General features: G+C 40.2%; 1 protein-coding gene across 1 annotated transcript in view; it reads right to left on the bottom strand.

Moving 5' to 3' along the window:
* LOC126234406 (ATP-binding cassette sub-family C member 4-like) overlaps positions 1-20,975 on the bottom strand; it is a 123,763-nt gene that overhangs the window by 17,477 nt on the left and 85,311 nt on the right. The window contains exons 16-18 of the mRNA XM_049943095.1: positions 19,750-19,900; positions 6,113-6,219; positions 982-1,105 (exon numbers count right to left, since the gene is read on the bottom strand). Of these exons, the coding sequence (XP_049799052.1) occupies positions 982-1,105; positions 6,113-6,219; positions 19,750-19,900 (382 nt within the window). The remainder of the gene's footprint in view (positions 1-981; positions 1,106-6,112; positions 6,220-19,749; positions 19,901-20,975) is intronic.

Genomic DNA, 20,975 nt, shown 5'->3' with positions numbered 1-20,975 from the left:
TGCTGGTTAACTTCACGGTATTAAAAATATGAAAAACAAACAAAGAAATTCAAACTGATCTATGTTTCAGAACATAAAAATCCTTGAAATATCCCGCACAGAAAAATCCTAGTTATGCAGATCTATCGTTTTGTATGTTCTGCATCTTATTATTAAGAACTCAACCTACAATCATCAGTGCACGTAACAATTTCACATGTGTATCCAATTTTGAACCAACAATAGCACATTTAGGAACTTCAGTCCAAAAAAAAAATAAAACGTTTGTTTTTTCTAGTCTATATTTGTAAATTTAAAGAATGAAATACAATATCATTTTTCTAGCAGCTTATAGTCTCCAACATTTACAATTTTTTTCCGAACAGTTACTGTTTTCCTTCCCAAAGTACAGATACATTCTGTTTCGTATCATATTTAGGACAACTTATCCTACTGAAATTATATGGGAAAAATATTGTTGTATGACTTATGCCACCGTGAAGACGCCATTAATCAATAGAATGGTATTACGAAAACATAATCAGAGATCGAGCACAGAGACTAGGAAAAGATGCATCACTGACGTCTAGCGTGCTACACAGAGTGTGCCAGGAAGAACTGTCAATATTCAGAGATACGATAGGTACGATCATTCACAGATGTTCATCTTCGCTACTGTGAAACATTTCTCTTCTTCTGAACAATGGCTCACAGTTCTTAAGGTACACATTTTAGTGCCCATGTTCACTAGATAATGTTTCCTTGTCTGGTCCACACAAGCTTCTTCAAGGATGTGGCAAGCAAAGAGCTTGCAGTGAAAGAGATTTGCTTGACAATATCGAAGATGCCTTTTAGAGCCCATGTTTACTATTTTTTTTCATTTGGATGGTCTTCCCTGAGATATCCTTGACTATTGAGTACATATTCCAGCACACCCTGTATATTAAAATAATGAATTCTTAAACGTATTCTATGACATAATAATTTATGTAGGACTCTCACCTGCAGAAAGAACGAGGAAACTGTAGGTGACGATAGTGACGAAAATGCTGCTGAGGAAGTCTAGCCATATTCCAAGCGCTGATCCGTTTGTTACATATAGGAACCATGCAGAGGTATGACGATCCTAAAAAACAAGAAATTGATAATTGAGTTTGTTGTTTCTATACAAAGGGAAGGCTATGAAGGGAACGAGAAGTTGTGACGTAAAGTTCTTGACCATCGAACGTTTCTCCAGTGTCATGTATTGAATTTCAAACCTTTAAGCAGCGTCCCATAAACTGAGGGAATGTGACACCGTTGGTGGTGATCCGTGCGTCGGGTGGTGACGTTAATGCCGGGACGGTCCTTGGTGCTTTTCGCGAGGATCTGACTATGTGCAGGCACCGGGTTTCACCCTCTTCCTTTTATTATTACCATGCAACAAATACATGACACCACACTTTACACACATCCATCGCAGTCAGCCGCACTCAGCAGATACACTTCAGACATAACCCTAGAAGGCCGCCGGGAAAGAACAGCTTGTGGCGGGAGAAGAAAAAGTTTTCGGGTTGGGCGGCTGAACAACAGTTCTGGTTCTTCAAGACAACAGAGCCATACGGCTCTTTCAGTCTCATTCAATACAAAAGAACATAACGGCTGAGAAGCTACAGCTGATGTCTCATAGTTGTATTGCGCTCACCATTGTAGCTGTTTGCAAAATTTAGATAACATTTTTGTGGCAGAATGAAACTTCGGCTTTCGGGACTAAAAAAGGAGTTATTCCCTAAAATTTTGATTGCTTAATACACCGAGGTAAGGTCCATATTCCTTAATTCAGCGTTCATGTCGCTCTGTATATCAGTCAAAGAATACAGATTTTTGGGAGCCGTAACTAATTTTTTCGATATTCAGAGAAAAATATGGGTAACTATAGAGAAATACAGGTAGTATACAGTATGTACAAGAGCTAATAGGGAAAAATAAGAGTGGGGGACCAAGAATAATGTTCTCGGATTAAGTAGGGTATAAGACAGAGATGTAGTCTTTCGCCCAAACTGTATAATCTACACATCGAAGCAGCAGTGAGGCAGTAGAAGAAAGGTTCAAGAGTGAGATGAAAATTCATTGTGAAAGGGTATCAATGATAAGATTCGCTGATGGCATGCTATCCTCGGTGAAAGGGAAGAATTCCGGGATCTGTTGTATGTAATGAATAGTCTAATGAGTACTGAAGATTGACTGAGAGTAAACGAAAGAAAGGAGAAATTAATAAGAAGTATCAGAAATGAAAGCACTGTGTTCAGGCCACAAGTTGCCCATCGGGACCATCCGACCGCCGTGTCATCCTCAGCTGAGGAGGCGGATAGGAGGGGCGTGTGGTCAGCAGACCGCTCTCCCAATCGTTATGGTGGTTTTCTTTGACCGGAGCCGCTACTCGTCGGTCGAGTAGCTCCTCAAGTGGCATCACGACGCTGAGTGGACCCCGAATCAGGAATGAGAACAGAGAGAAATTTAATATCGCAACTGGTGATCATGAAGTAGATGAAGCTAAGGAATCTGCCACCTGGGTAGCAGAATAACCCGTGACGGACGGGCCAAGGAAGACGTAAAAAGCAGACTACCAGTGGCAAAAAGGGCATCCCCAGGCAAGAGTCTACTAGTATCAACCACAGGCCTTGAGGAAGAAATTTCTTAGAATATACGTTTGGAGTCCAGCATTCAGCCTGGAATGTCAATCATTGGAGTACCATTGTCTTCAGTGTTGCGTCGCTCTTCTAATTGAGCCCCGATGACCAGCGCAGATGTGTCTCGAGACGCCCCAGGTAGCGATGGTACATCAACCTGACTGTCACCCGCCACACAGCCCCCAAGTAGGAGTGATGGACTGCGGTGACCTCTACAGCACAGCGTTATGTCGACGAAATTCTACGCTCCGTTTTGCTGCCCTTTAAGGCAAGTAACCCTGGGCTAGCATTTCAACAAGATAATGCCCGCCCGCACACGGCAAGAGTCTGTACTGCTTGTCTTCGTGCTTGCCAAAACCTACTTTGGCCAGTTTGGTCGTCGGATCTCTCTCCAATTGAGAAGGTTTGGAGAATTAAGGGCAGGGCCCTCCAACTTCATCGGGATTTTGATGATCTAACGCGCCGGTTGGACAGAATTTGGTGCGATATGCCTCAAGAAGTTGTCCAGCGACTCTACCCGTCAATGCCAAGCCGAATAACTGCTTGCATACGGCTCACAGGTGGACCAAAGCTCCTAGTTTGTGAAGCACTTTCTCTTGAATAGATCATAGAATTTTTCTGAAACTGTAATCTCTCTCTCTCTCTCTCTCTCTCTCACACTTTTCTTTTTTTTCTTAGAGTGAACCTCCGCCACAGTCCCGAGCTCTCCCCATCCGATCTACATATTCATTTTAGCCCTGGCCGTCGGTCAGCTTCCGATGAATACCTGCAGCTCTGGATACAGTCATGATTCGGTAGACACCAGGAAACATCTGCGCATGAAAGCACTGTCCGTCCGGTCTGTCGGAAGTCCAGAGCAGAAGAAACTGGAACCACTTGCAGTGGGATGCTGCCGAATAATGTTAAAACGAATGAGGACGCTTAAATCAGGAAATGAAGTAATAAAGAAAAGTAGATGAGGGAAGAACACTACAGAAGATCATTACAAGGAAGAGACATGTTGCTGGGATACCTGCAACGGCACCTAGAAATACACTGACAAAACAAGTGAAGCACCAGAAGGGAAGGAGTAAACTAAATGAAACCTCACGGTCTGAAAAGGTACTGTATGTGGGTTTATTTCACTGATTACAAAATAGTATCAGACTGACCAAGAACTTCGCAGTATGAGCTCATTTATCTTTATGATGTTGCATCTCCTCTGGTGTGGATGCATGACTGATTCTATTATGACGAGTGCCAAAAGCCATTGAATAGCCTCCTGAGGCAAGCTGGTCGATAACTATTGTAACTGGTACATGATATCCTTGTTAGTGGCACTGGGACGAAGAACAATTGTTCTGTCGGGGACAGATTGAGACTTTTTGTGACCAAAGAAGTACCTGATCATCACGAAGACAGTTCGTATAGACATATGCCACGCGTGGGCGACCATTGTCCAGTTGAAATATACTGTATTGTCGCACGAGGTGTAACAAATGAGGACGTAGGATTCTGTGACGTACCATTATACCATCTGAGTTTCCTCAATCACTACCAGACTTGACCTGAAGTCATACCCGACATACGTCCGTACCATGACGCAAGGAGTAACACCGGTGTGTCTCTCCGAGACATCTGATGAATTGAACCTCTCCAAGATCGCCGCCATATTCGTCAACTATGGTCATCCGGGATGGTGGAGAACCGCGAATCATCGCAGAACACAATGTGATGCCATTCAAAAGTAGAGTCCATGCTTCCCGGTCACTCTAAACGAGGCCGTTTATATTGCAGTGTTAATGTCAGCTTACGCATGAGACAGTATTTCCATAGTCAGGCTTCTGGTAGCCTGGTACCCTGGTAGGGAGTCCATTACTAGTTTTCGGACGGCAAGAGCAGATGTGAAGGGGTTACGATGTCCTGGTAGCCCTCGAACATGGTCCAGCATGACACAGAAAGATCTAGGGAGTCCATTACTAGTTTTCGGACGGTAGGTGCAGACGTGAAGGGTTTACAATGTTCAGAATATCAGCGATCTTTTATCATGGTTGATGACGCGCATGCCCTCCCTCACGTTCTCATCCAGTCCAGCATCGGACCACAGACATTTGCGAATACCTTACAAATATGGAAACTGCACATTTCATCCACTTGGCCAAATGGAGACGTCCCTTTTCTTTTACTGTGCTGTCTATAATAATGTTATTTTTTTATTTAGCTACCAGTTTCGGATCAGAACCAACGTCAACGGCAGGAAAATTATCGCAGATATATCACACGTCATACATGCTTTAACATAAGTTATCACAGAAAACCATAACTGCCAAGAAAAATCATAAACTGTTACAAGATTACAATGTGAGGGCACATTGACACAAGGACAACATGTGATCACATGTTTCTTAAAATTTGTACATGCTGTTGACCATCGCCTAAGCAAAATGTTCAAAATAACAAGGCTCCATCAAACTCCCATGTGCTAATAACGCTGTCTCACACGGTTGCGCAGAATCTCAGGGTCCTTCGCAGTGATCTTTCAACATCTGACGCTCCTCACGCCTCTTATGTACCCCACCAGGCCTAGTAACAACACTCAACACGAACAGCGCTAGTGTACTCTGGAGGCCCTTCTACCTCTCACAGAGAACTCCAGATCTAGTCACTGACATACATGCCGACGGTGTGTACGTGCAATAAGTTTCTTCGACATCCGACAATGTCTTCTGGGTGCTTCACTTTTCGTATCAGGTAGTGTAGTATACTAGGCGTTGGAAGGAAAACACAGTGACAAAATAATACAGTTAGTCAAAACTACAACGCGCATGACGCATTGTGCAGAAAATCGGATGTAGCAACTACATAGAGAAAAAAAGATAAGCATAAAATAGGAAGAAACTCAGAGTAGCCCTCAAACCAGTCAAAAGAACTATGTTTCTAAAATAAAGAAAACGTTGGATAAAAGATTCTTAGAAGTGTGTTTAAGCAATAATCTTTGTATTTTCTACAGTGTCATGCTATTCAAGAACGAGCGTTTAGAAACCTGTCTTCACAGTAGCTAGGAACCACCGTAACCGCAATTTTTAGCTTACAGTGTGGGAGATCCTCAACATCCTCTTAAAGCTAGTGCCTTGAAATCGCGTTTAACGTGTACTGAGAGATGATTTTTCAGTTTATCCAGGAGGCTGAACCTAGTAGTGACGGGCAGTTGGACGTCGATTCACAGCCTTAGACAGTGGTATTCAGTTCACAGTAGTAGCAACGAGTGTTCAAGAATTTTGCTTGAATCTTCATGCTGTCGTTCTGCGCGGAAAAGTTGGCTTGTACTGCAGCTCTACTGACACCACGGAGGAAATGTACTTACATTACAGATAAACATCGAGTAATACGCGTCAACATCTTTCCTCGAATCTTCAGAAAATATGAAATACGTGTTAGCTTATGACTCAAACTACACATAATTGTCTATATAAGGAATTACTCACCTGGTGGGAGTCGAATTCCTTTCTAACGGTGTCCTGAATCCCTGATGCTCTAATTGTGGCCAAACCATTAAGTGTGTCGGAGAGGTGAGAGAACACAGGGCTCCTCCCTGAAATGTTACATCAAACATACAATGCGAGAAATGTTTTCGTACATGAATTGCTAATATACAGTTATTACAAAAATTTTATTGAGTAACTTGTAGAGTAGTTAAGGCTTGAATGCCAACAAATTGCATTTTTTTCACTTATTTCCACTTTCGCTTTGTTATCCTATCATCAGACGGAAACTGACTAGCATCCAAAACAGACACTAGTGAGCAAGAAATCGAACCTTTAGCCACCACGGATCCACGGATCTCGATATTGCTAGGCAATGCGGAATTGAGTTCTGATCACTCTAGCTACGTATGAAATGTGTTGCAACTGCTAATGGTTTTTTGTGGTAGATGTGTATGGGAAAGTTGCAATTTAAATAGATGCCACTGTACGAGAGACACATTTCAATACAAATATCACATGCACTGTAACTGCTAATACTATGTGCACATCTAGGAGGACACTGGTTGTTATATATTATGATAGTGTAAATATACAGGAACGTTAAATTATTGTTAACATGATAAATGATCCCTGTCGGTTGTCACTGCACAAGCAAACTGCCAATTCCTAATAAACTAATATTTGTGGAACAAATCAGAATTCGTTTCATTCTTAACTTTAACTATGAAACATTTTCATCAAGAAGTGACGGGAAAAATCTATCAATGAAAAAAAAAAAAAACAGACTGTCATTGTTCACGATAAATGCATTTCTTCAAGTCTTTAACGCACAGAAAGAAGCAAGACATAAGAAAATTTTGAAAGTTTCTTGCTCATTTCCAGTTTCAGTTTTTGCTCATTATATTCCCCCCCCCCCCCCATGAACCATGGACCTTGCCGTTGGTGGGGAGGCTTGCGTGCCTCAGCGATACAGATGGCCGTACCGTAGGTGCAACCACAACGGAGGGGTATCTGTTAAGAGGCCAGACAAACATGTGGTTCCTGAAGAGGGGCAGCAGCCTTTTCAGTAGTTGCAGGGGCAACAGTCTGGATGATTGACTGATCTGGCTTTGTAACATTAACCAAAACGGCCTTGTTGTTCTGGTACTGCGAACGGCTGAAAGCAAGGGGAAACTACAGCCGTATTTTTTCCCGAGGACATGCAGCTTTACTGTATGATTAAATGATGATGGCGTCCTCTTGGGTAAAATATTCCGGAGGTAAAATAGTCCCCCATTCGGATCTCCGGGCTGGGACTACTCAATAGGACGTCGTTATCAGGAGAAAGAAAACTGGCGTTCTACGGATCGGAGCGTGGAATGTCAGATCCCTTAATCGGGCAGGTAGGTTAGAAAATTTAAAAAGGGAAATGGATAGGTTAATGTTAGATATAGTGGGAATTAGTGAAGTTCGGTGGCAGGAGGAACAAGACTTTTGGTCTGGTGATTACAGGGTTATAAATACAAAATCAAATAGGGGTAATGCAGGAGTAGGTTTAATAATGCATAAAAAATAGGAGTGCGGGTTAGCTACTACAAACAGCATAGTGAACGCATTATTGTGGCCAAGATAGACACAAAGCCCATGCTTACTACAGTAGTACAAGTTTATATGCCAACTAGCTCTGCAGATGATGAAGAAATAGATGAAATGTATGACGAGATAAAAGAAATTATTCAGGTAGTGAAGGGAGACGAAAATTTAATAGTCATGGGTGACTGGAATTCGTCAGTAGGAAAAGGGAGAGAAGGAAACATAGTAGGTGAATATGGATTGGGGGGAAGAAATGAAAGAGGAAGCCGCCTTGTAGAATTTTGCACAGAGCATAACTTAATCATAGCTAACACTTGGTTCAAGAATCATAAAAAAGGTTGTATACCTGGAAGAATCCTGGAGATACTAAAAAGTATTAGATAGATTATATAATGGTAAGACAGAGATTTAGGAACCAGGTTTTAAATTGTAAGACATTTCCAGGGGCAGATGTGGATTCTGACCACAATCTATTGGTTATGAACTGCAGATTGAAACTGCAGAAACTGCAAAAAGGTGGGAATTTAAGGAGATGGGACCTGGATAAACTGAAAGAACCAGAGGTTGTACAGAGTTTCAGGAAGAGCATAAGGGAACAATTGACAGGAATGGGGGAAAGAAATACAGTAGAAGAAGAATGGGTAGCTCTAAGGGATGAAGTAGTGAAGGCAGCAGACGATCAAGTAGGTAAAGAGACGAAGGCTAATAGAAATCCTTGGGTAACAGAAGAAATATTGAATTTAATTGATGAAAGGAGAAAATATAAAAATGCAGTAAATGAAGCAGGCAAAAAGGAATACAAACGTCTCAAAAATGATATCGACAGGAAGTGCAAAATTGCTAAGCAGGGATGGCTAGAGGACAAATGTAAGGATGTAGAGGCTTGTCTCACTAGGGGTAAGATAGATACTGTCTACAGGAAAATTAAAGAGACCTTTGGAGAGAAGAGAACCACTTGTATGAATATCAAGAGCTCAGATGGCAACCCAGTTCTAAGCAAAGAAGTGAAGGCAGAAAGGTGGAAGGAGTATATAGAGGGTTTATACAAGGGCGATGTACTTGAGGACAATATTATGGAAATGGAAGAGGATGTAGATGAAGACGAAATGGGAGATAAGATTCTGCGTGAAGAGTTTGACAGAGCACTGAAAGACCTGAGTCGAAACAAGGCCCCGTGAGTAGACAACATTCCATTAGAACTACTGATGGCCTTGGGAGAGCCAGTCATGACAAAACTCTACCATCTGGTGAGCAAGATGTATCAGACAGGCGAAATACCCTCAGACATCAAGAAGAATATAATAATTCCAATCCCAAAGAAAGCAGGTGTTGACAGATGTGAAAATTACCGAACTTTTAGTTTAATAAGTCACAGCTGCAAAATACTAACGCGAATTCTTTACAGACGAATGGAAAAACTAGTAGAAGCCAACCTTGGGGAAGATCAGTTTGGATTCCGTAGAAATATTGGAACACGTGAGGCAATACTGACCTTAAGACTTATCTTAGAAGAAAGAATAAGGAAAGGCAAACCTGAGTTTCTAGCATTTGTAGACTTAGAGAAAGCTTTTGACAATGTTAACTGGAATACTCTCTTCCCAATTCTGAAGGTGGCAGGGGTAAAATACAGGGAGCGAAAGCCTATTTACATTTTGTACAGAAACCAGATGGCAGTTATAAGAGTCGAGGGGCATGAAAGGGAAGCAGTGGTTGGGAAAGGAGTGAGACAGGGTTGTAGCCTCTCCCCAATGTTATTCAATCTGTATATTGAGCAAGCAGTAAAGGAAACAAAAGAAAAATTTGGAGTAGGTATTAAAATTCATGGAGAAGAAATAAAAACTTTGAGGTTCGCCGATGACATTGTAATTCTGTCAGAGGCAGCAAAGGACTTGGAAGAACAGTTGAACGGAATGGACAGTGTCTTGGAAGGAGGGTATAAGATGAACATCAACAAAAGCAAAACGAGCATAATGGAATGTAGTCAAATTAAATCGGGTGTTGCCGAGGGAATTAGATTAGGAAATGAGACACTTAAAGTAGTAAAGGAGTTTTGCTATTTAGGGAGTAAAATAACTGATGATGGTCGAAGTAGAGAGGATATAAAACGTAGACTGGCAATGGCAAGGAAATCGTTTCTGAAGAAGAGAAATTTGTTAACATCGAGTATAGATTTAAGTGTCAGGAAGTCTTTTCTGAAAGTATTTGTATGGAGTGTAGCCATGTGTGGAAGTGAATCATGGACGATAACTAGTTTGGACAAGAAGAGAATAGAAGCTTTCGAAATGTGGTGCTACAGAAGAATGCTGAAGATAAGGTGGGTAGATCACGTAACTAATGAGGAGGTATTGAATAGGATTGGGGAGAAGAGAAGTTTGTGGCACAACTTGACTAGAAGAAGGGATCGGTTGGTAGGACATGTTTTGAGGCATCAAGGAATCACAAATTTAGCATTGGAGGGCAGCGTGGAGGGTAAAAATCGTAGAGGGTGACCAAGAGATCAATACACTAAGCAGATTCAGAAGGATGTAGGTTGCAGTAAGTACTGGGAGATGAAGAAGCTTGCACAGGATAGAGTAGCATGGAGTGCTGCATCAAACCAGTCTGAGGACTGAAGACCACAACAACTCATTATATTTTGCTCTCCGTAAATCGTGACGTTTATCTCTGCAATATTTTTCTTGGTTCATCTACGATCAGCTTAGATGCATCGACATGAGCTCCTTGTGCAATATCTTCGCATGCAGTTAGAGTACCACTGTCGATACCAATTACACCTACTTCCAGTGGATATCTTATCGTTGGTTTTCTGGAAGGCTCCAGCCCGCAACGGTTCACACCAACAGCCAGGAGTCCACTCATCAGATGGCGCACACTTGGGCAGATTGGGGGAAAAGTAGTTTTCTCAGACGAGCGGCCAGTGATGACGGTTCGGGTGTGGCCCCAGTGTCGGAACGGTTTTTCAAGAAATGTCGGCATTACTATGATTTTGAGGAGTTAACGGAGGAAGCAATTCTTTAATCGTGAAAGATGTTTTGCCTATATGTTTGCGAGGAATCGGAATTTATAAGTGGAAGTGAGATCTCTAAATACTACGACTGCTGCCGCCATTAAGGCCACTGTGGTGTTTTAAGATTAAGAAAACGGGCGTTTATATTATCGAATCTTGCACGAAGTAATATTGTTTGTTAATAAATCAGTCTACCTTTTCAGAAGGTACTTTGAAGTTAAATTTGACGTTGTGGCTAGACGGAGTGAATACTGTGAATTTGCAAATGAGGCGGAATAGGGACCATTAATAAAATTTTATCACTTTACGAATATCATTAAATATAGATGCCTATAGTCTTACGAAACAGTTCAGGCACACGGTAGAATTCAATAAGTGCCTGTGTATCTGAATGTAATTGCTACCAATCTTCTTTTTTTTTATGACCGATAGCCAACTGAACCATTAAATAATATAGGGGTCTTTTACACATGTGAGTCCTTGCGTGTAGTAATTTTCGGCACAGATGTGTCGTAGGCACTGAATAAGACAATGCGTCACTAAAGATAATTATGAACAATAGACGCTAACAGGAATTGTGCGTATGTGAAAAATGCTTTTCATCAAATTTGTATCATTCAAGAAAAGAAGAGTATTGAATCATAGCATCGCGAAACATCGCATCTGCCGTACTTCGCTGCATCTGCCAGATCGTTGCCACGGACAGACAACTGCTAAGAGCCGCACGTAATTGAGGAAGGGGGGTGGTACTGTATGGCACTGCATTGCTGCTTAATAGTATAATGAGTGTGCTATTAAGAATAAAGAAATTTGTGTAGCATAATTTGCAGTGCTGTAAGAGGATCCATTTTATGTCGCGTAGTAAAAATCGAACACATGGGCAAGATGACTGACATGGCGAGTACAGCTTAATAAAAGTTGAAGATACGAGGAAAGAAGTGTTCATACATGCAAGTTCTGGGGTAGAACTGAAGATAGTCTTAACAGATTAGTGATCTAGAGGCTGAGGATCAAAATGCGTTCACGCCACTGTCGAAGATCAATCAACAGGAAATAGAATTAAACAACCGAAGGTGTGGAGATGTTTCTGGTATGAAGCAATTAATCTTGGAGATTCAGAATAATCTTGCTAATGGAATTGAAGAACATGTGTGGATAATTCAGGATAACGTTTCTAAAGAATTTGCTGTTTAGAATCGGAGACAATTTAATATGCACAAATAAACAACTGAAAGAAACGCAGAGTAGCATAGCGAAGCTGTTCAAAGAAGAGGGAGTAGCTTTCGATTAGTATCAGAAAGCAGTAATAAGTACAATGCGACATGACGTATTAGAAACTCAAGAACGTGCTGTTGGTGCAGTAAGTCAAAAGTTCGCAGATTTTAAAGAAGAACAAGATAACGAACACATGGAATTTCTTACAGAAATAAATAAAACAAAACAGGAGCTGGAAAATGTTGAAAGTCCTGAAGAAGAATAGGGAACTAAGTTCATGAATCTTGATTTGAACATGCATGAAACGGCTAGACAATAGCGACAGCTAACGGCACTAGTTCCTCAGATTAGGGAGCTAGTTACTACAGGCAGCCGTCACGCGACCCTGGAAGAAAGCTGTACGCCATTTGCCAATACTCCATCACGAATGCAACCTGGAGTGGCCTGAAGCTTCGCTTCGGCGCCTTCCGAAGTTTTCAGCTTGCCGTGCATGCGCAACGGTGACGTAGGCGATACTGAACGTTTTCTACAGAGTATGCAATTAATTAGATTCAAAGCTAAAGGAAACGTACAACCTGTTGCTTTTATTAGGAGTTCTAGAAGTATGCTTTCATCAGTAAGGACATATGCTGACAATATCTCTTTTGTTGCTAATCGTTTGGATGGAGATGTCTATAGCTAGGGGATACAAAGAGATAGACGAAATGGCGTATGTAGAACCTGAGGTGCCATTTTTGTTGAAGTACTGGTCTAAACTCACTTGGGATTGCGTTGTGTAGATGGATTGTATAATAAAAAATATTCATAAGAAGCTGGTGGAACAGTAACCGAATTTTTCGAAAAGAAATTGGGCAAGAACTGGTGCTTCGATAAACAGTTTAAGAAATCGATGTTACGGGTAATGAGGTGGCTACCTTCCGTTATACGAAGACAGTTGGCGGGAATCATCGGTAACTCAGATGATCAGGTGAGACAGTTTTTCGTATATATAGACAACGAAGAAAAAAGAGATAGATAAAGGACTTTTAAAGATTCACAACATCAAAATAACGATGTCGACGGGCCAGAACCAAATCTGCACAGAGGGAGTTTCTAAATTGCCGTTCAAAACTTCTAGAACTTGTAGATTGGAGTAAGTACATAATGTTTTGAATAGGAACCAAGGTTGGAAACGAACCGTTTCCGTTCTACGACGATTTCAGTTCAGATGTTTAACTCATACTCTTCTGCTAGTAGAATTGAAGTAGGCGTGACGCAGAACAATTATTAGGTAACAATTCGAAAGAAAACGTAACGAAACGTCCATTTATCATGTAAGCACATTTGTTTGTATTAACACTTAAACATTACTTTCTGTACACACAGTATGCTTGGTTCTCTCTCGTTTTGGAATAATGTAAACACGTAATGTCAGGCGGAATTGAATTAATTAAAAATATCACTTGAAACCGTTATAGAAAGGAAATGCCATGTTTCAAGACATGGGTTCCTATTCAGAATATTATGTAGCCACTCCCCTCTAGAAGTCCTAGACGTTTTAACGGTGTTTCCCAGCACCAGCACCCTCTAGACAGAACCAGAGACTGCAATGTTATAAGCAACCACTGTTTCATGGAAGAAGAATCGGTGATCACAGAGATGGAGAATTTCAGGGTAGACCTTGGAGACAGAATGACAGCGAAAATAGATCACATCTGGAGTATAAACGATTTGATGCCAGATCACCTATTTGACAGAGAAAAGAGATGAATGGCGTGTCAGAAAACGAGAAGTATTTCGGAGTAGGGCCTGGTTCATAACTGCGCATAAAGGTCACCATTTTCAAGCAACGATCGCAATAGAGGACATGTAAGCAGATAGTTGGGGCCAGTACAGAGACAAGTAAACTTGATTAACGCAGAAGGCATGAGCGATGAACTGAAAGAATTACTCTATAAGAAAGGAAGGGCAATTATGAAGGAAGCTATTACTCCTGCTATTAAAGCTAAAGTGTGCGGAGTAGAAACTTGTATTAGTTCGGATTCTTGAAATAGTGACAGCAGTTTTAAAGAATTTTCATGAGAAACCTTTTCTAAGAAATATGCATATATTCCTGAATGACCAGTTAGCGGACTCAAGATTTTGTGAGCCACAAGAGAACAAAGTAAACCTATGAAGAAGCTCATATTACTGGAAACACGAAATATAATTTTGATGCGATAGTAATTCCGCAGCTCTGTGACTCAATGATTATCAGTGCTGATTACTTGTCTGAGCTTGGACAGAGTCTCAATTTTGCTAATGAAACCGTGAAAATAAATAATTAAGAGTCTACTGAGATTATCCTGTTTAATGGGAAGGCGGCTGCTATGCTGATACCTTAGTCAGCTACAGTGGGTCCCTGTAGAAGTTTGACAGATTCTTTATACGAAGTCCTTAAAACTTTGGAATTAATCATAGATGATTGTACCGAAAAGCCTGTAACGCCAAAAGAAGCGATGCGAATACTTTTCAGTTTATAAAAACTGGAAACGGCGCTAGTGGTTGTTGCGTGGAAAGTTTTTTTGAAAAGAATAAACAAAGTGAATGTTCAAATTCAGGCTTCTACTATAGATTTGATCACTGTTCCCGTTCTTTACGAATCTCTTTGCAAGGTTTTCGTAGCCAAACGAGAAAAGTTTAAGTATTTCGAAGAAAAGGAGATGGAATTGAGCGTGTCGAAGCAGTATACAAAAGACCTGGAGAAAAACAACCTAAAGGGAATGAAGTTTAAGATGAAACACCCTATGAAGAATTGAGAATAACTGCGAATGATACTTTCAGAGTAAACACATTTCTCGTCCTTATTGATACACTCGTATTCGAATTTAAGAACAGCAAGAGTCCTACAACATGTGCAGTGGAAAGTTTTCATTTCTGACCAAAATGAGTGAATTGTCATCATCAACGTTTACGAAAAAAAAAGTTTTCATGGAAGAAACGTATCATAATGATCTGAAGACTGGCTTAGTTCAAGAACGTGTACATTTTTAATGTCAGCTTTCTTCTGAAAGAATTTTTGTAAAACCAAATTCTGAATGATTCAAAAGTTTGTTCGTTACTGCGAAAACAGAATTTTCAAAATTTATATCCAGACTTGGATATAACGGTTCGCATGGCTCTATGGACACCAGCGACAAATTGTTCGGGTAAGGAAAGCTATTCTTGCTTAAAACGGGCGAAAAATTATCTAAAATTTATCTTCAACAAGATTTCAAAAGATGATATAACTGATGATTTTGCGAAAAGAAAATCGCGCGAAAAGATATTGTAAAACTTAAATATCTTAACTAATTCAATTTTATCGTTATCATCAGCCGTCTTGTTAGCAGATAACGGAATATATTGCTTTTAAACTGTAAGTAACCGCAATGAAAAATTACTTAATTATGTTTAGCGAATGTATGTTATTGTGAAACTAGTATTAAGGTATATCTTACCCCGCCTTAATAGTAGTACATAGTTGAGCTTTTATTACCTCATAAATATATAAAAAATTATTTCTTGCTCAATCTTAACTAAATCACTGAGTTGTAAAAATAATCTAGGAACTGACACATCGATCCCCCAGTTCACAATCATATTAATTACGGGAAAAGGGTGGTGTAACTGGGACGATAGTGCACAAATCATTAAGTTATAATTTCATTGACTAAAAATAGTAATTAAAATGATTGTGAAGTAGGCTATCGAATTATAGAGGTCGGTAGGGGCAGCAAAATTTGAATAGCCTACTGGCGGTAAATGTGCAAATCCGCCACTGGCTGCAGGCAGCCAGCGTTCGACTTACGACGCAGGCCCGAGGGTGGTCCAGGGCTGGAAGCATGGGGAACTGGGTTAACTGACCTGGTGATTGGAGAGGGCAGTCAACTCAGCGTTCGGCTGGAGGGGCGTCTTCCATCAATACTATGCTTCATTAGAGTATTTGTGATGCGTTGTTCAAAATTATTAACAGATTATTTAACATCTTCGGAGGCCAATCTCATACTAATAATGCACAGCTATATTTTTTTAATTCTATGTGTTTTCTTTGAGAAATATCTGAAATTTAATAGCACATTTTGCCGTCTGAATTAATCTTCTCTTAATATTTTTCGATGTCACATTTAGGACTAATATTTGCCTTTGAATGATCTACTGAATTTACAACTACAGAAATTAGATCAAAAGAACAAAATTTTCGCTCAGTTTTCTTATTTATACAAACATTGAGTTTTCTACCTAATTTGCATTATGGATTTGATGTCGAGTTAGAGTAAAGGGTTGAAAAGGGGATAAATCTTATGATTATTCAAAATGTTGAAAAATGTGTACGAAAGTGCTTCATTTAACAGAAATTTTGTTTAAAATGTGCAAGTGCCATACTTTTTGTTGCTATTACTTTGTCTTACGAACAACTTTATACAAATCGTGGTATATTTACGTTTTTGTGTAACTAAATAAGATTTTTTCAAAAATGTTCAGTTATGGATTAGAGTTAAATAGCTTCATCATTTGCATATGAACATTTTGAATAATCAACCTATTTTGCTTGAATATTAGCTGAATCTGACTAAAAGAAATCAGATCAAATTTATGCATAACTTTCTTCACATTTGAATAACGTTGCATTTCAGTGACTTGATGGTTGTTTCCAGGCTAATAACCCAATAACATGGTCAAAAGATATAGATGCCAAAATATATAGCGCGACTAAGTTAGTGTGACTGTGTTGCTCCATGAATTGTAAAATTGATGAATAAGGGTCTAGCCACTTAGTAATTGTTGAGGGCTTTTCATTTTAGAAGCTTGAGAATTGTTATTTTGACAAAATTTTACAATTTTATGAAAGAAAGAGGGCTGGACACGTAAGGGAATCATTGTCGATACCCTAAGTAATCGATTACAAACACTTACTTACGGTGGATATAACATTGCCGCTTCTCTGGAAGGGTCACGTCAACAGGTCCGGAGTCCCCCCATTAAATCGCACACACTAGGGCACAAGCGGAGGAAGTTGCTCAGTCTGAGACAAGCGATCACTGATGACGGTCAGAGTGGCCCCGGTGTCGGAATGGTTTAGTGATTGAGACTTTGAAGTTTTCAGTGAATAGGGTAAATAATTCTATGCTTACTGTAGAAGTTACGAATATATTTGCAAGGAATCGTAAGTCGTAAGCGAAAGGACGGTCTTAAAATACGAGTGTTGTCGCCATTAATGCCATGTGGGTGTTTCAACATTAACAAACTGACCATTGATATAACCGTATCTTCTGAGTTATATTGTGCGTTAGTAAGTCAATTTCACTCTTCAGAATGTACTTTACAAATTAAATTTTACGTTGTGGCTCGACGGACTGCTAAGGCGTCTTGTCTCGGCCCGGCCGCCTCCCCCCGTCGGAGGTTCGAGTCCTCCCTCGGGCATGGGTGTGTGTGTTGTCCTTAGCATAAGTTACTTTCAGTTAGTTTAAGTAGTGTGTAAGCTTAGGGACCGATGCCCTCAGCAGTTTGGCCCCCATAATACCTTACCACAAGTTTCCAAAAATTTTCTCGGCGGAGTGAACGCTGCGAACTAGCGCATGAGACGGATTAGGAACCATTTTCGCGTCTTAATAATTAATAAACATTTTTCGTTAGAGTGATTTTGAACATTTAATGAATATCGTTAAATATAGATCCATATAGTCTTGGGAAGGAGTGCGTAGATGGGTTTCTTCCACATAACTGTTTATGTAATTTCGTTTGCCAGGCAGCCAAGAGAACAATTAAGTATCAAAGGGAGCGGAGTTAGAATATTTGGTATGTAGGCTTGGCCATCTGCCAATGGGGAGCCTTTGCTGTTTTGTTCGAATGAGTATTTGTCATTCTACTCTGTTGCCAAGTGCCGTCGAGTTCTGTCTATGTTTGATGTCGGTGTAAGAAGCTTAGAAATTTATACAGTTATGAAGAAAACTGGCGCTGTCTTTTCACTTACTTACCGTGGTAAATACTGGGCGAATGCACAGGATATTTCGGTAGTAAATTTCATCGTTCTACTTCTACATCTACATGGATACTCTACAAATCACATTTAAGTGCCTGGCAGAGGGATCATCGAACCACCTTCACACTAATTCTCGATTATTGCAATCTCGTAGAGCGCACGGAAAAAACGAACACCTACATCTCTCCGTACGAGCTCTGATTTCCCTTATTTTATTATGATGGTCGTTTGTCCGTATGTACGTCGGCGTCAATAAAATATTTTAGCATTCGGAGGAGAAAGTTGGTGATTGAAATTTCGTGTAAAAATTCCTCAGCGACGAGAAACACCTTTTTTTAATGATGTCCATCCCAAATTCTGTATCATTTCAGTGAGACCCTCTGCCCTATTTCGCCATAACACAAACATACCACCCTTCTTTGAACTTTTTCGATGTACTCCGTCAGTCCTATCTGGTAAGGATCCCACACTGCCCAGCAGTATTCTACAAGAGGACGAACAAGCGGAGTGTAGGCAGTCTCTTTAGTAGATCTATTACATTTTCTCAGTGTCCTGCCAATAAAAAGCAGTCTTTGGTTAGACTTTCCTACAACAATTTCTTTGTGTTCCTTAAAATTAATATATTCTTCGTAATTGTAATTCCTAAGTATCTAGTTGAATTTACGACCTTTAGATTTGATTGATTTATCGCGTAATCGAAGTTTAACGGTTTCCTTTATAACACTCATGTAGATGACTTCACACTTTCGGCGGGATCAATTGCCAATTTTTGCCCCTACAGATATCTTTTCTAAATCGTTTTGCAATTTGTTTTGATCTGCTGATGACTTTATTAGTGGATAAACGACAGCATTATCTGCAAACAACCTAAGACGGCTGCTCAGATTGTCTCCTAAATCATTTATATACATAAGGAACCGTGGGCAACGCCAGAAATCACTTCTGTTTTACTCGATAACTTTCCGTCAATTACTACGAACGTCTCTGACGGGAAATCACTAACCCAGTCACACAACTGAGACGATATTCCATAAGCACACAACTTCACTACAAGCCGCTTGTGTGGTACAGTGTCAAAAGTCTGCTAGAAATCAAGGAATAGGGAATCAATTTGAAATCCCTTGTCAATAACTCTAAACACTCGTGTGAGCAAAGAGCTAGTTGTGTTTCACAAGAACGATGTTTTCTAAATCCGTATTGACTGTGGGTCTTCATGGTTTACTTGCGGTTACTCCTCTTTCAAATTTGCGGCATTATTTTTCCGCATGGTGTAATGGAACCTCGTAAGTTGCTTACCTCTTATTTCATAGAAGATATCATAGGCCCGAACATTTTCTTTTCAATAGATCCTGCTTTAGATTCTAAAGTGCGATTCTCTCCTGAATTATAAAAGAGCTGCTGTCTTATTTGAAGTTGTTTATTGCAATGCTTGGAACTATAAGCCGAATTCAAACACATTATTCAATTATTGGTCAATTTCTTAGTGAACCTTTATTTACTATTTAATGTCATATAGAACTATTTTTAGTTGCTCATAGATTACATACTCCTATGCGTCAGTAACTGTTCTATTAAATATTCATGGTCAGATTGCGTATCCAATTGTTTCTGGGGTATAATGGTTGATACCGCACAACTTAAGAAATCAGAACTTTACTGTCACTGATCATGGTAGTAGTTCAGTTTTTACCAAACTCACTCACACACACACACACACACACACACACACACACACACACACACAACTTACATTTTGTATTAGAGAATATGGAATTATAACGGCCATTTATTACGATACAAATTATACTTGCTTGCATTAAAGAAAAAGCCTAGCCGACGTCTGGGTGCTGACACGATACTTACGGACACCCTCCAGTCTCTTAACATTTCTTCCAGTAGTCATGAAGAGTCTTGCCACATAAATGAATAACGCTCCGACGATTACCATGGGAACAATGAGAACGTAGTTCACGACGAGGACCATGGCCAGAATTCCGCACAGCACCAGATAAATCTGAAACGAGAAGATGGAATGTGATTTCCTTCATACACGAGGTCGTTTAGGAATATCTCGACATTTAATAACCGCTCCATTACTAACAGATTATCTGGCTGAAAGAAACGGCTCTGTATCAAACAGCAACTAATTTAAGTTTGATTAATGGAATACAGCCGAGCTGCTATTTGCATTTTTGCTGCAGGATATTTCGACTACCGATGCAGTCGTCTTTTTCACGGGATGACAGAAGGGTTGTTATGTACTCACTGCCTGGGCTCTAGAAAAATGGAAACAACAACTTGGCTTTATCCTCGAAAGTACTCCATTAACTGATAATTTACTTCTCACCACAAGGGTGCCACAGGAATGTTGGTACTCTCCATTCAAACGATGTTAAAAATAAATACATATGTTATTTTGCAATCAGAATATTTTATTAATGCTTTCTTTTGACGCTTCACTGTAAAAACGCAGATGGCGTTGCTGTGCCTGGTGCTGAAACGCAGTGATACTGCAATCTAGCAAATCCTTTCAGGCCATCTCTCAGTAAATATGGTGGAGTTACCAAAGGCGGATAGATGCGAAAAAGAGCTTCAAAGGTATATGGGTGGTAAGAAGGATGGTCGAAGGATGTGTCGGCTGAGAGGAGGAAGGCCGTTGTTAGACTGCAGGACAAACACGCTCTTTTAACTGGCACATTTTCGGTTCCTCTAAAACTTGATGAGGAAATAGACACGAGTAATTCTGCAGCACCACGTATTTACGTCTACAGTCCTTAGATGACTATTCTAAAGCATCACTTTCGTCTCATATTAGTGTAGTTGATTCCAAACCGCAAGGTTTCGTATTCGATCACAGATAATGGCTATCATCAGGTATGGCAGGCCAAAATTTATGACATACGGAATCACCTCATTCTGACAACGGCGTTTTCAAAAGTGGACGAAGAAGAGAAGATTTAGGGTATCCTCTTGGAACTGGCGTTAAAAATTCGATCGATAGTGTCATATGGTCACAAAGTAATATACTTGTCGTTTATACGTCATGCTTCACAACAATAAATGGTGCCAGAATGGGGGCGCAGCGGAGC

The sequence above is a fragment of the Schistocerca nitens genome, chromosome 2, assembly GCF_023898315.1.
Source record: "Schistocerca nitens isolate TAMUIC-IGC-003100 chromosome 2, iqSchNite1.1, whole genome shotgun sequence".
Lineage (NCBI taxonomy): Eukaryota > Metazoa > Arthropoda > Insecta > Orthoptera > Acrididae > Schistocerca > Schistocerca nitens.
This window is presented reverse-complemented; position numbering and strand designations above follow the sequence as displayed.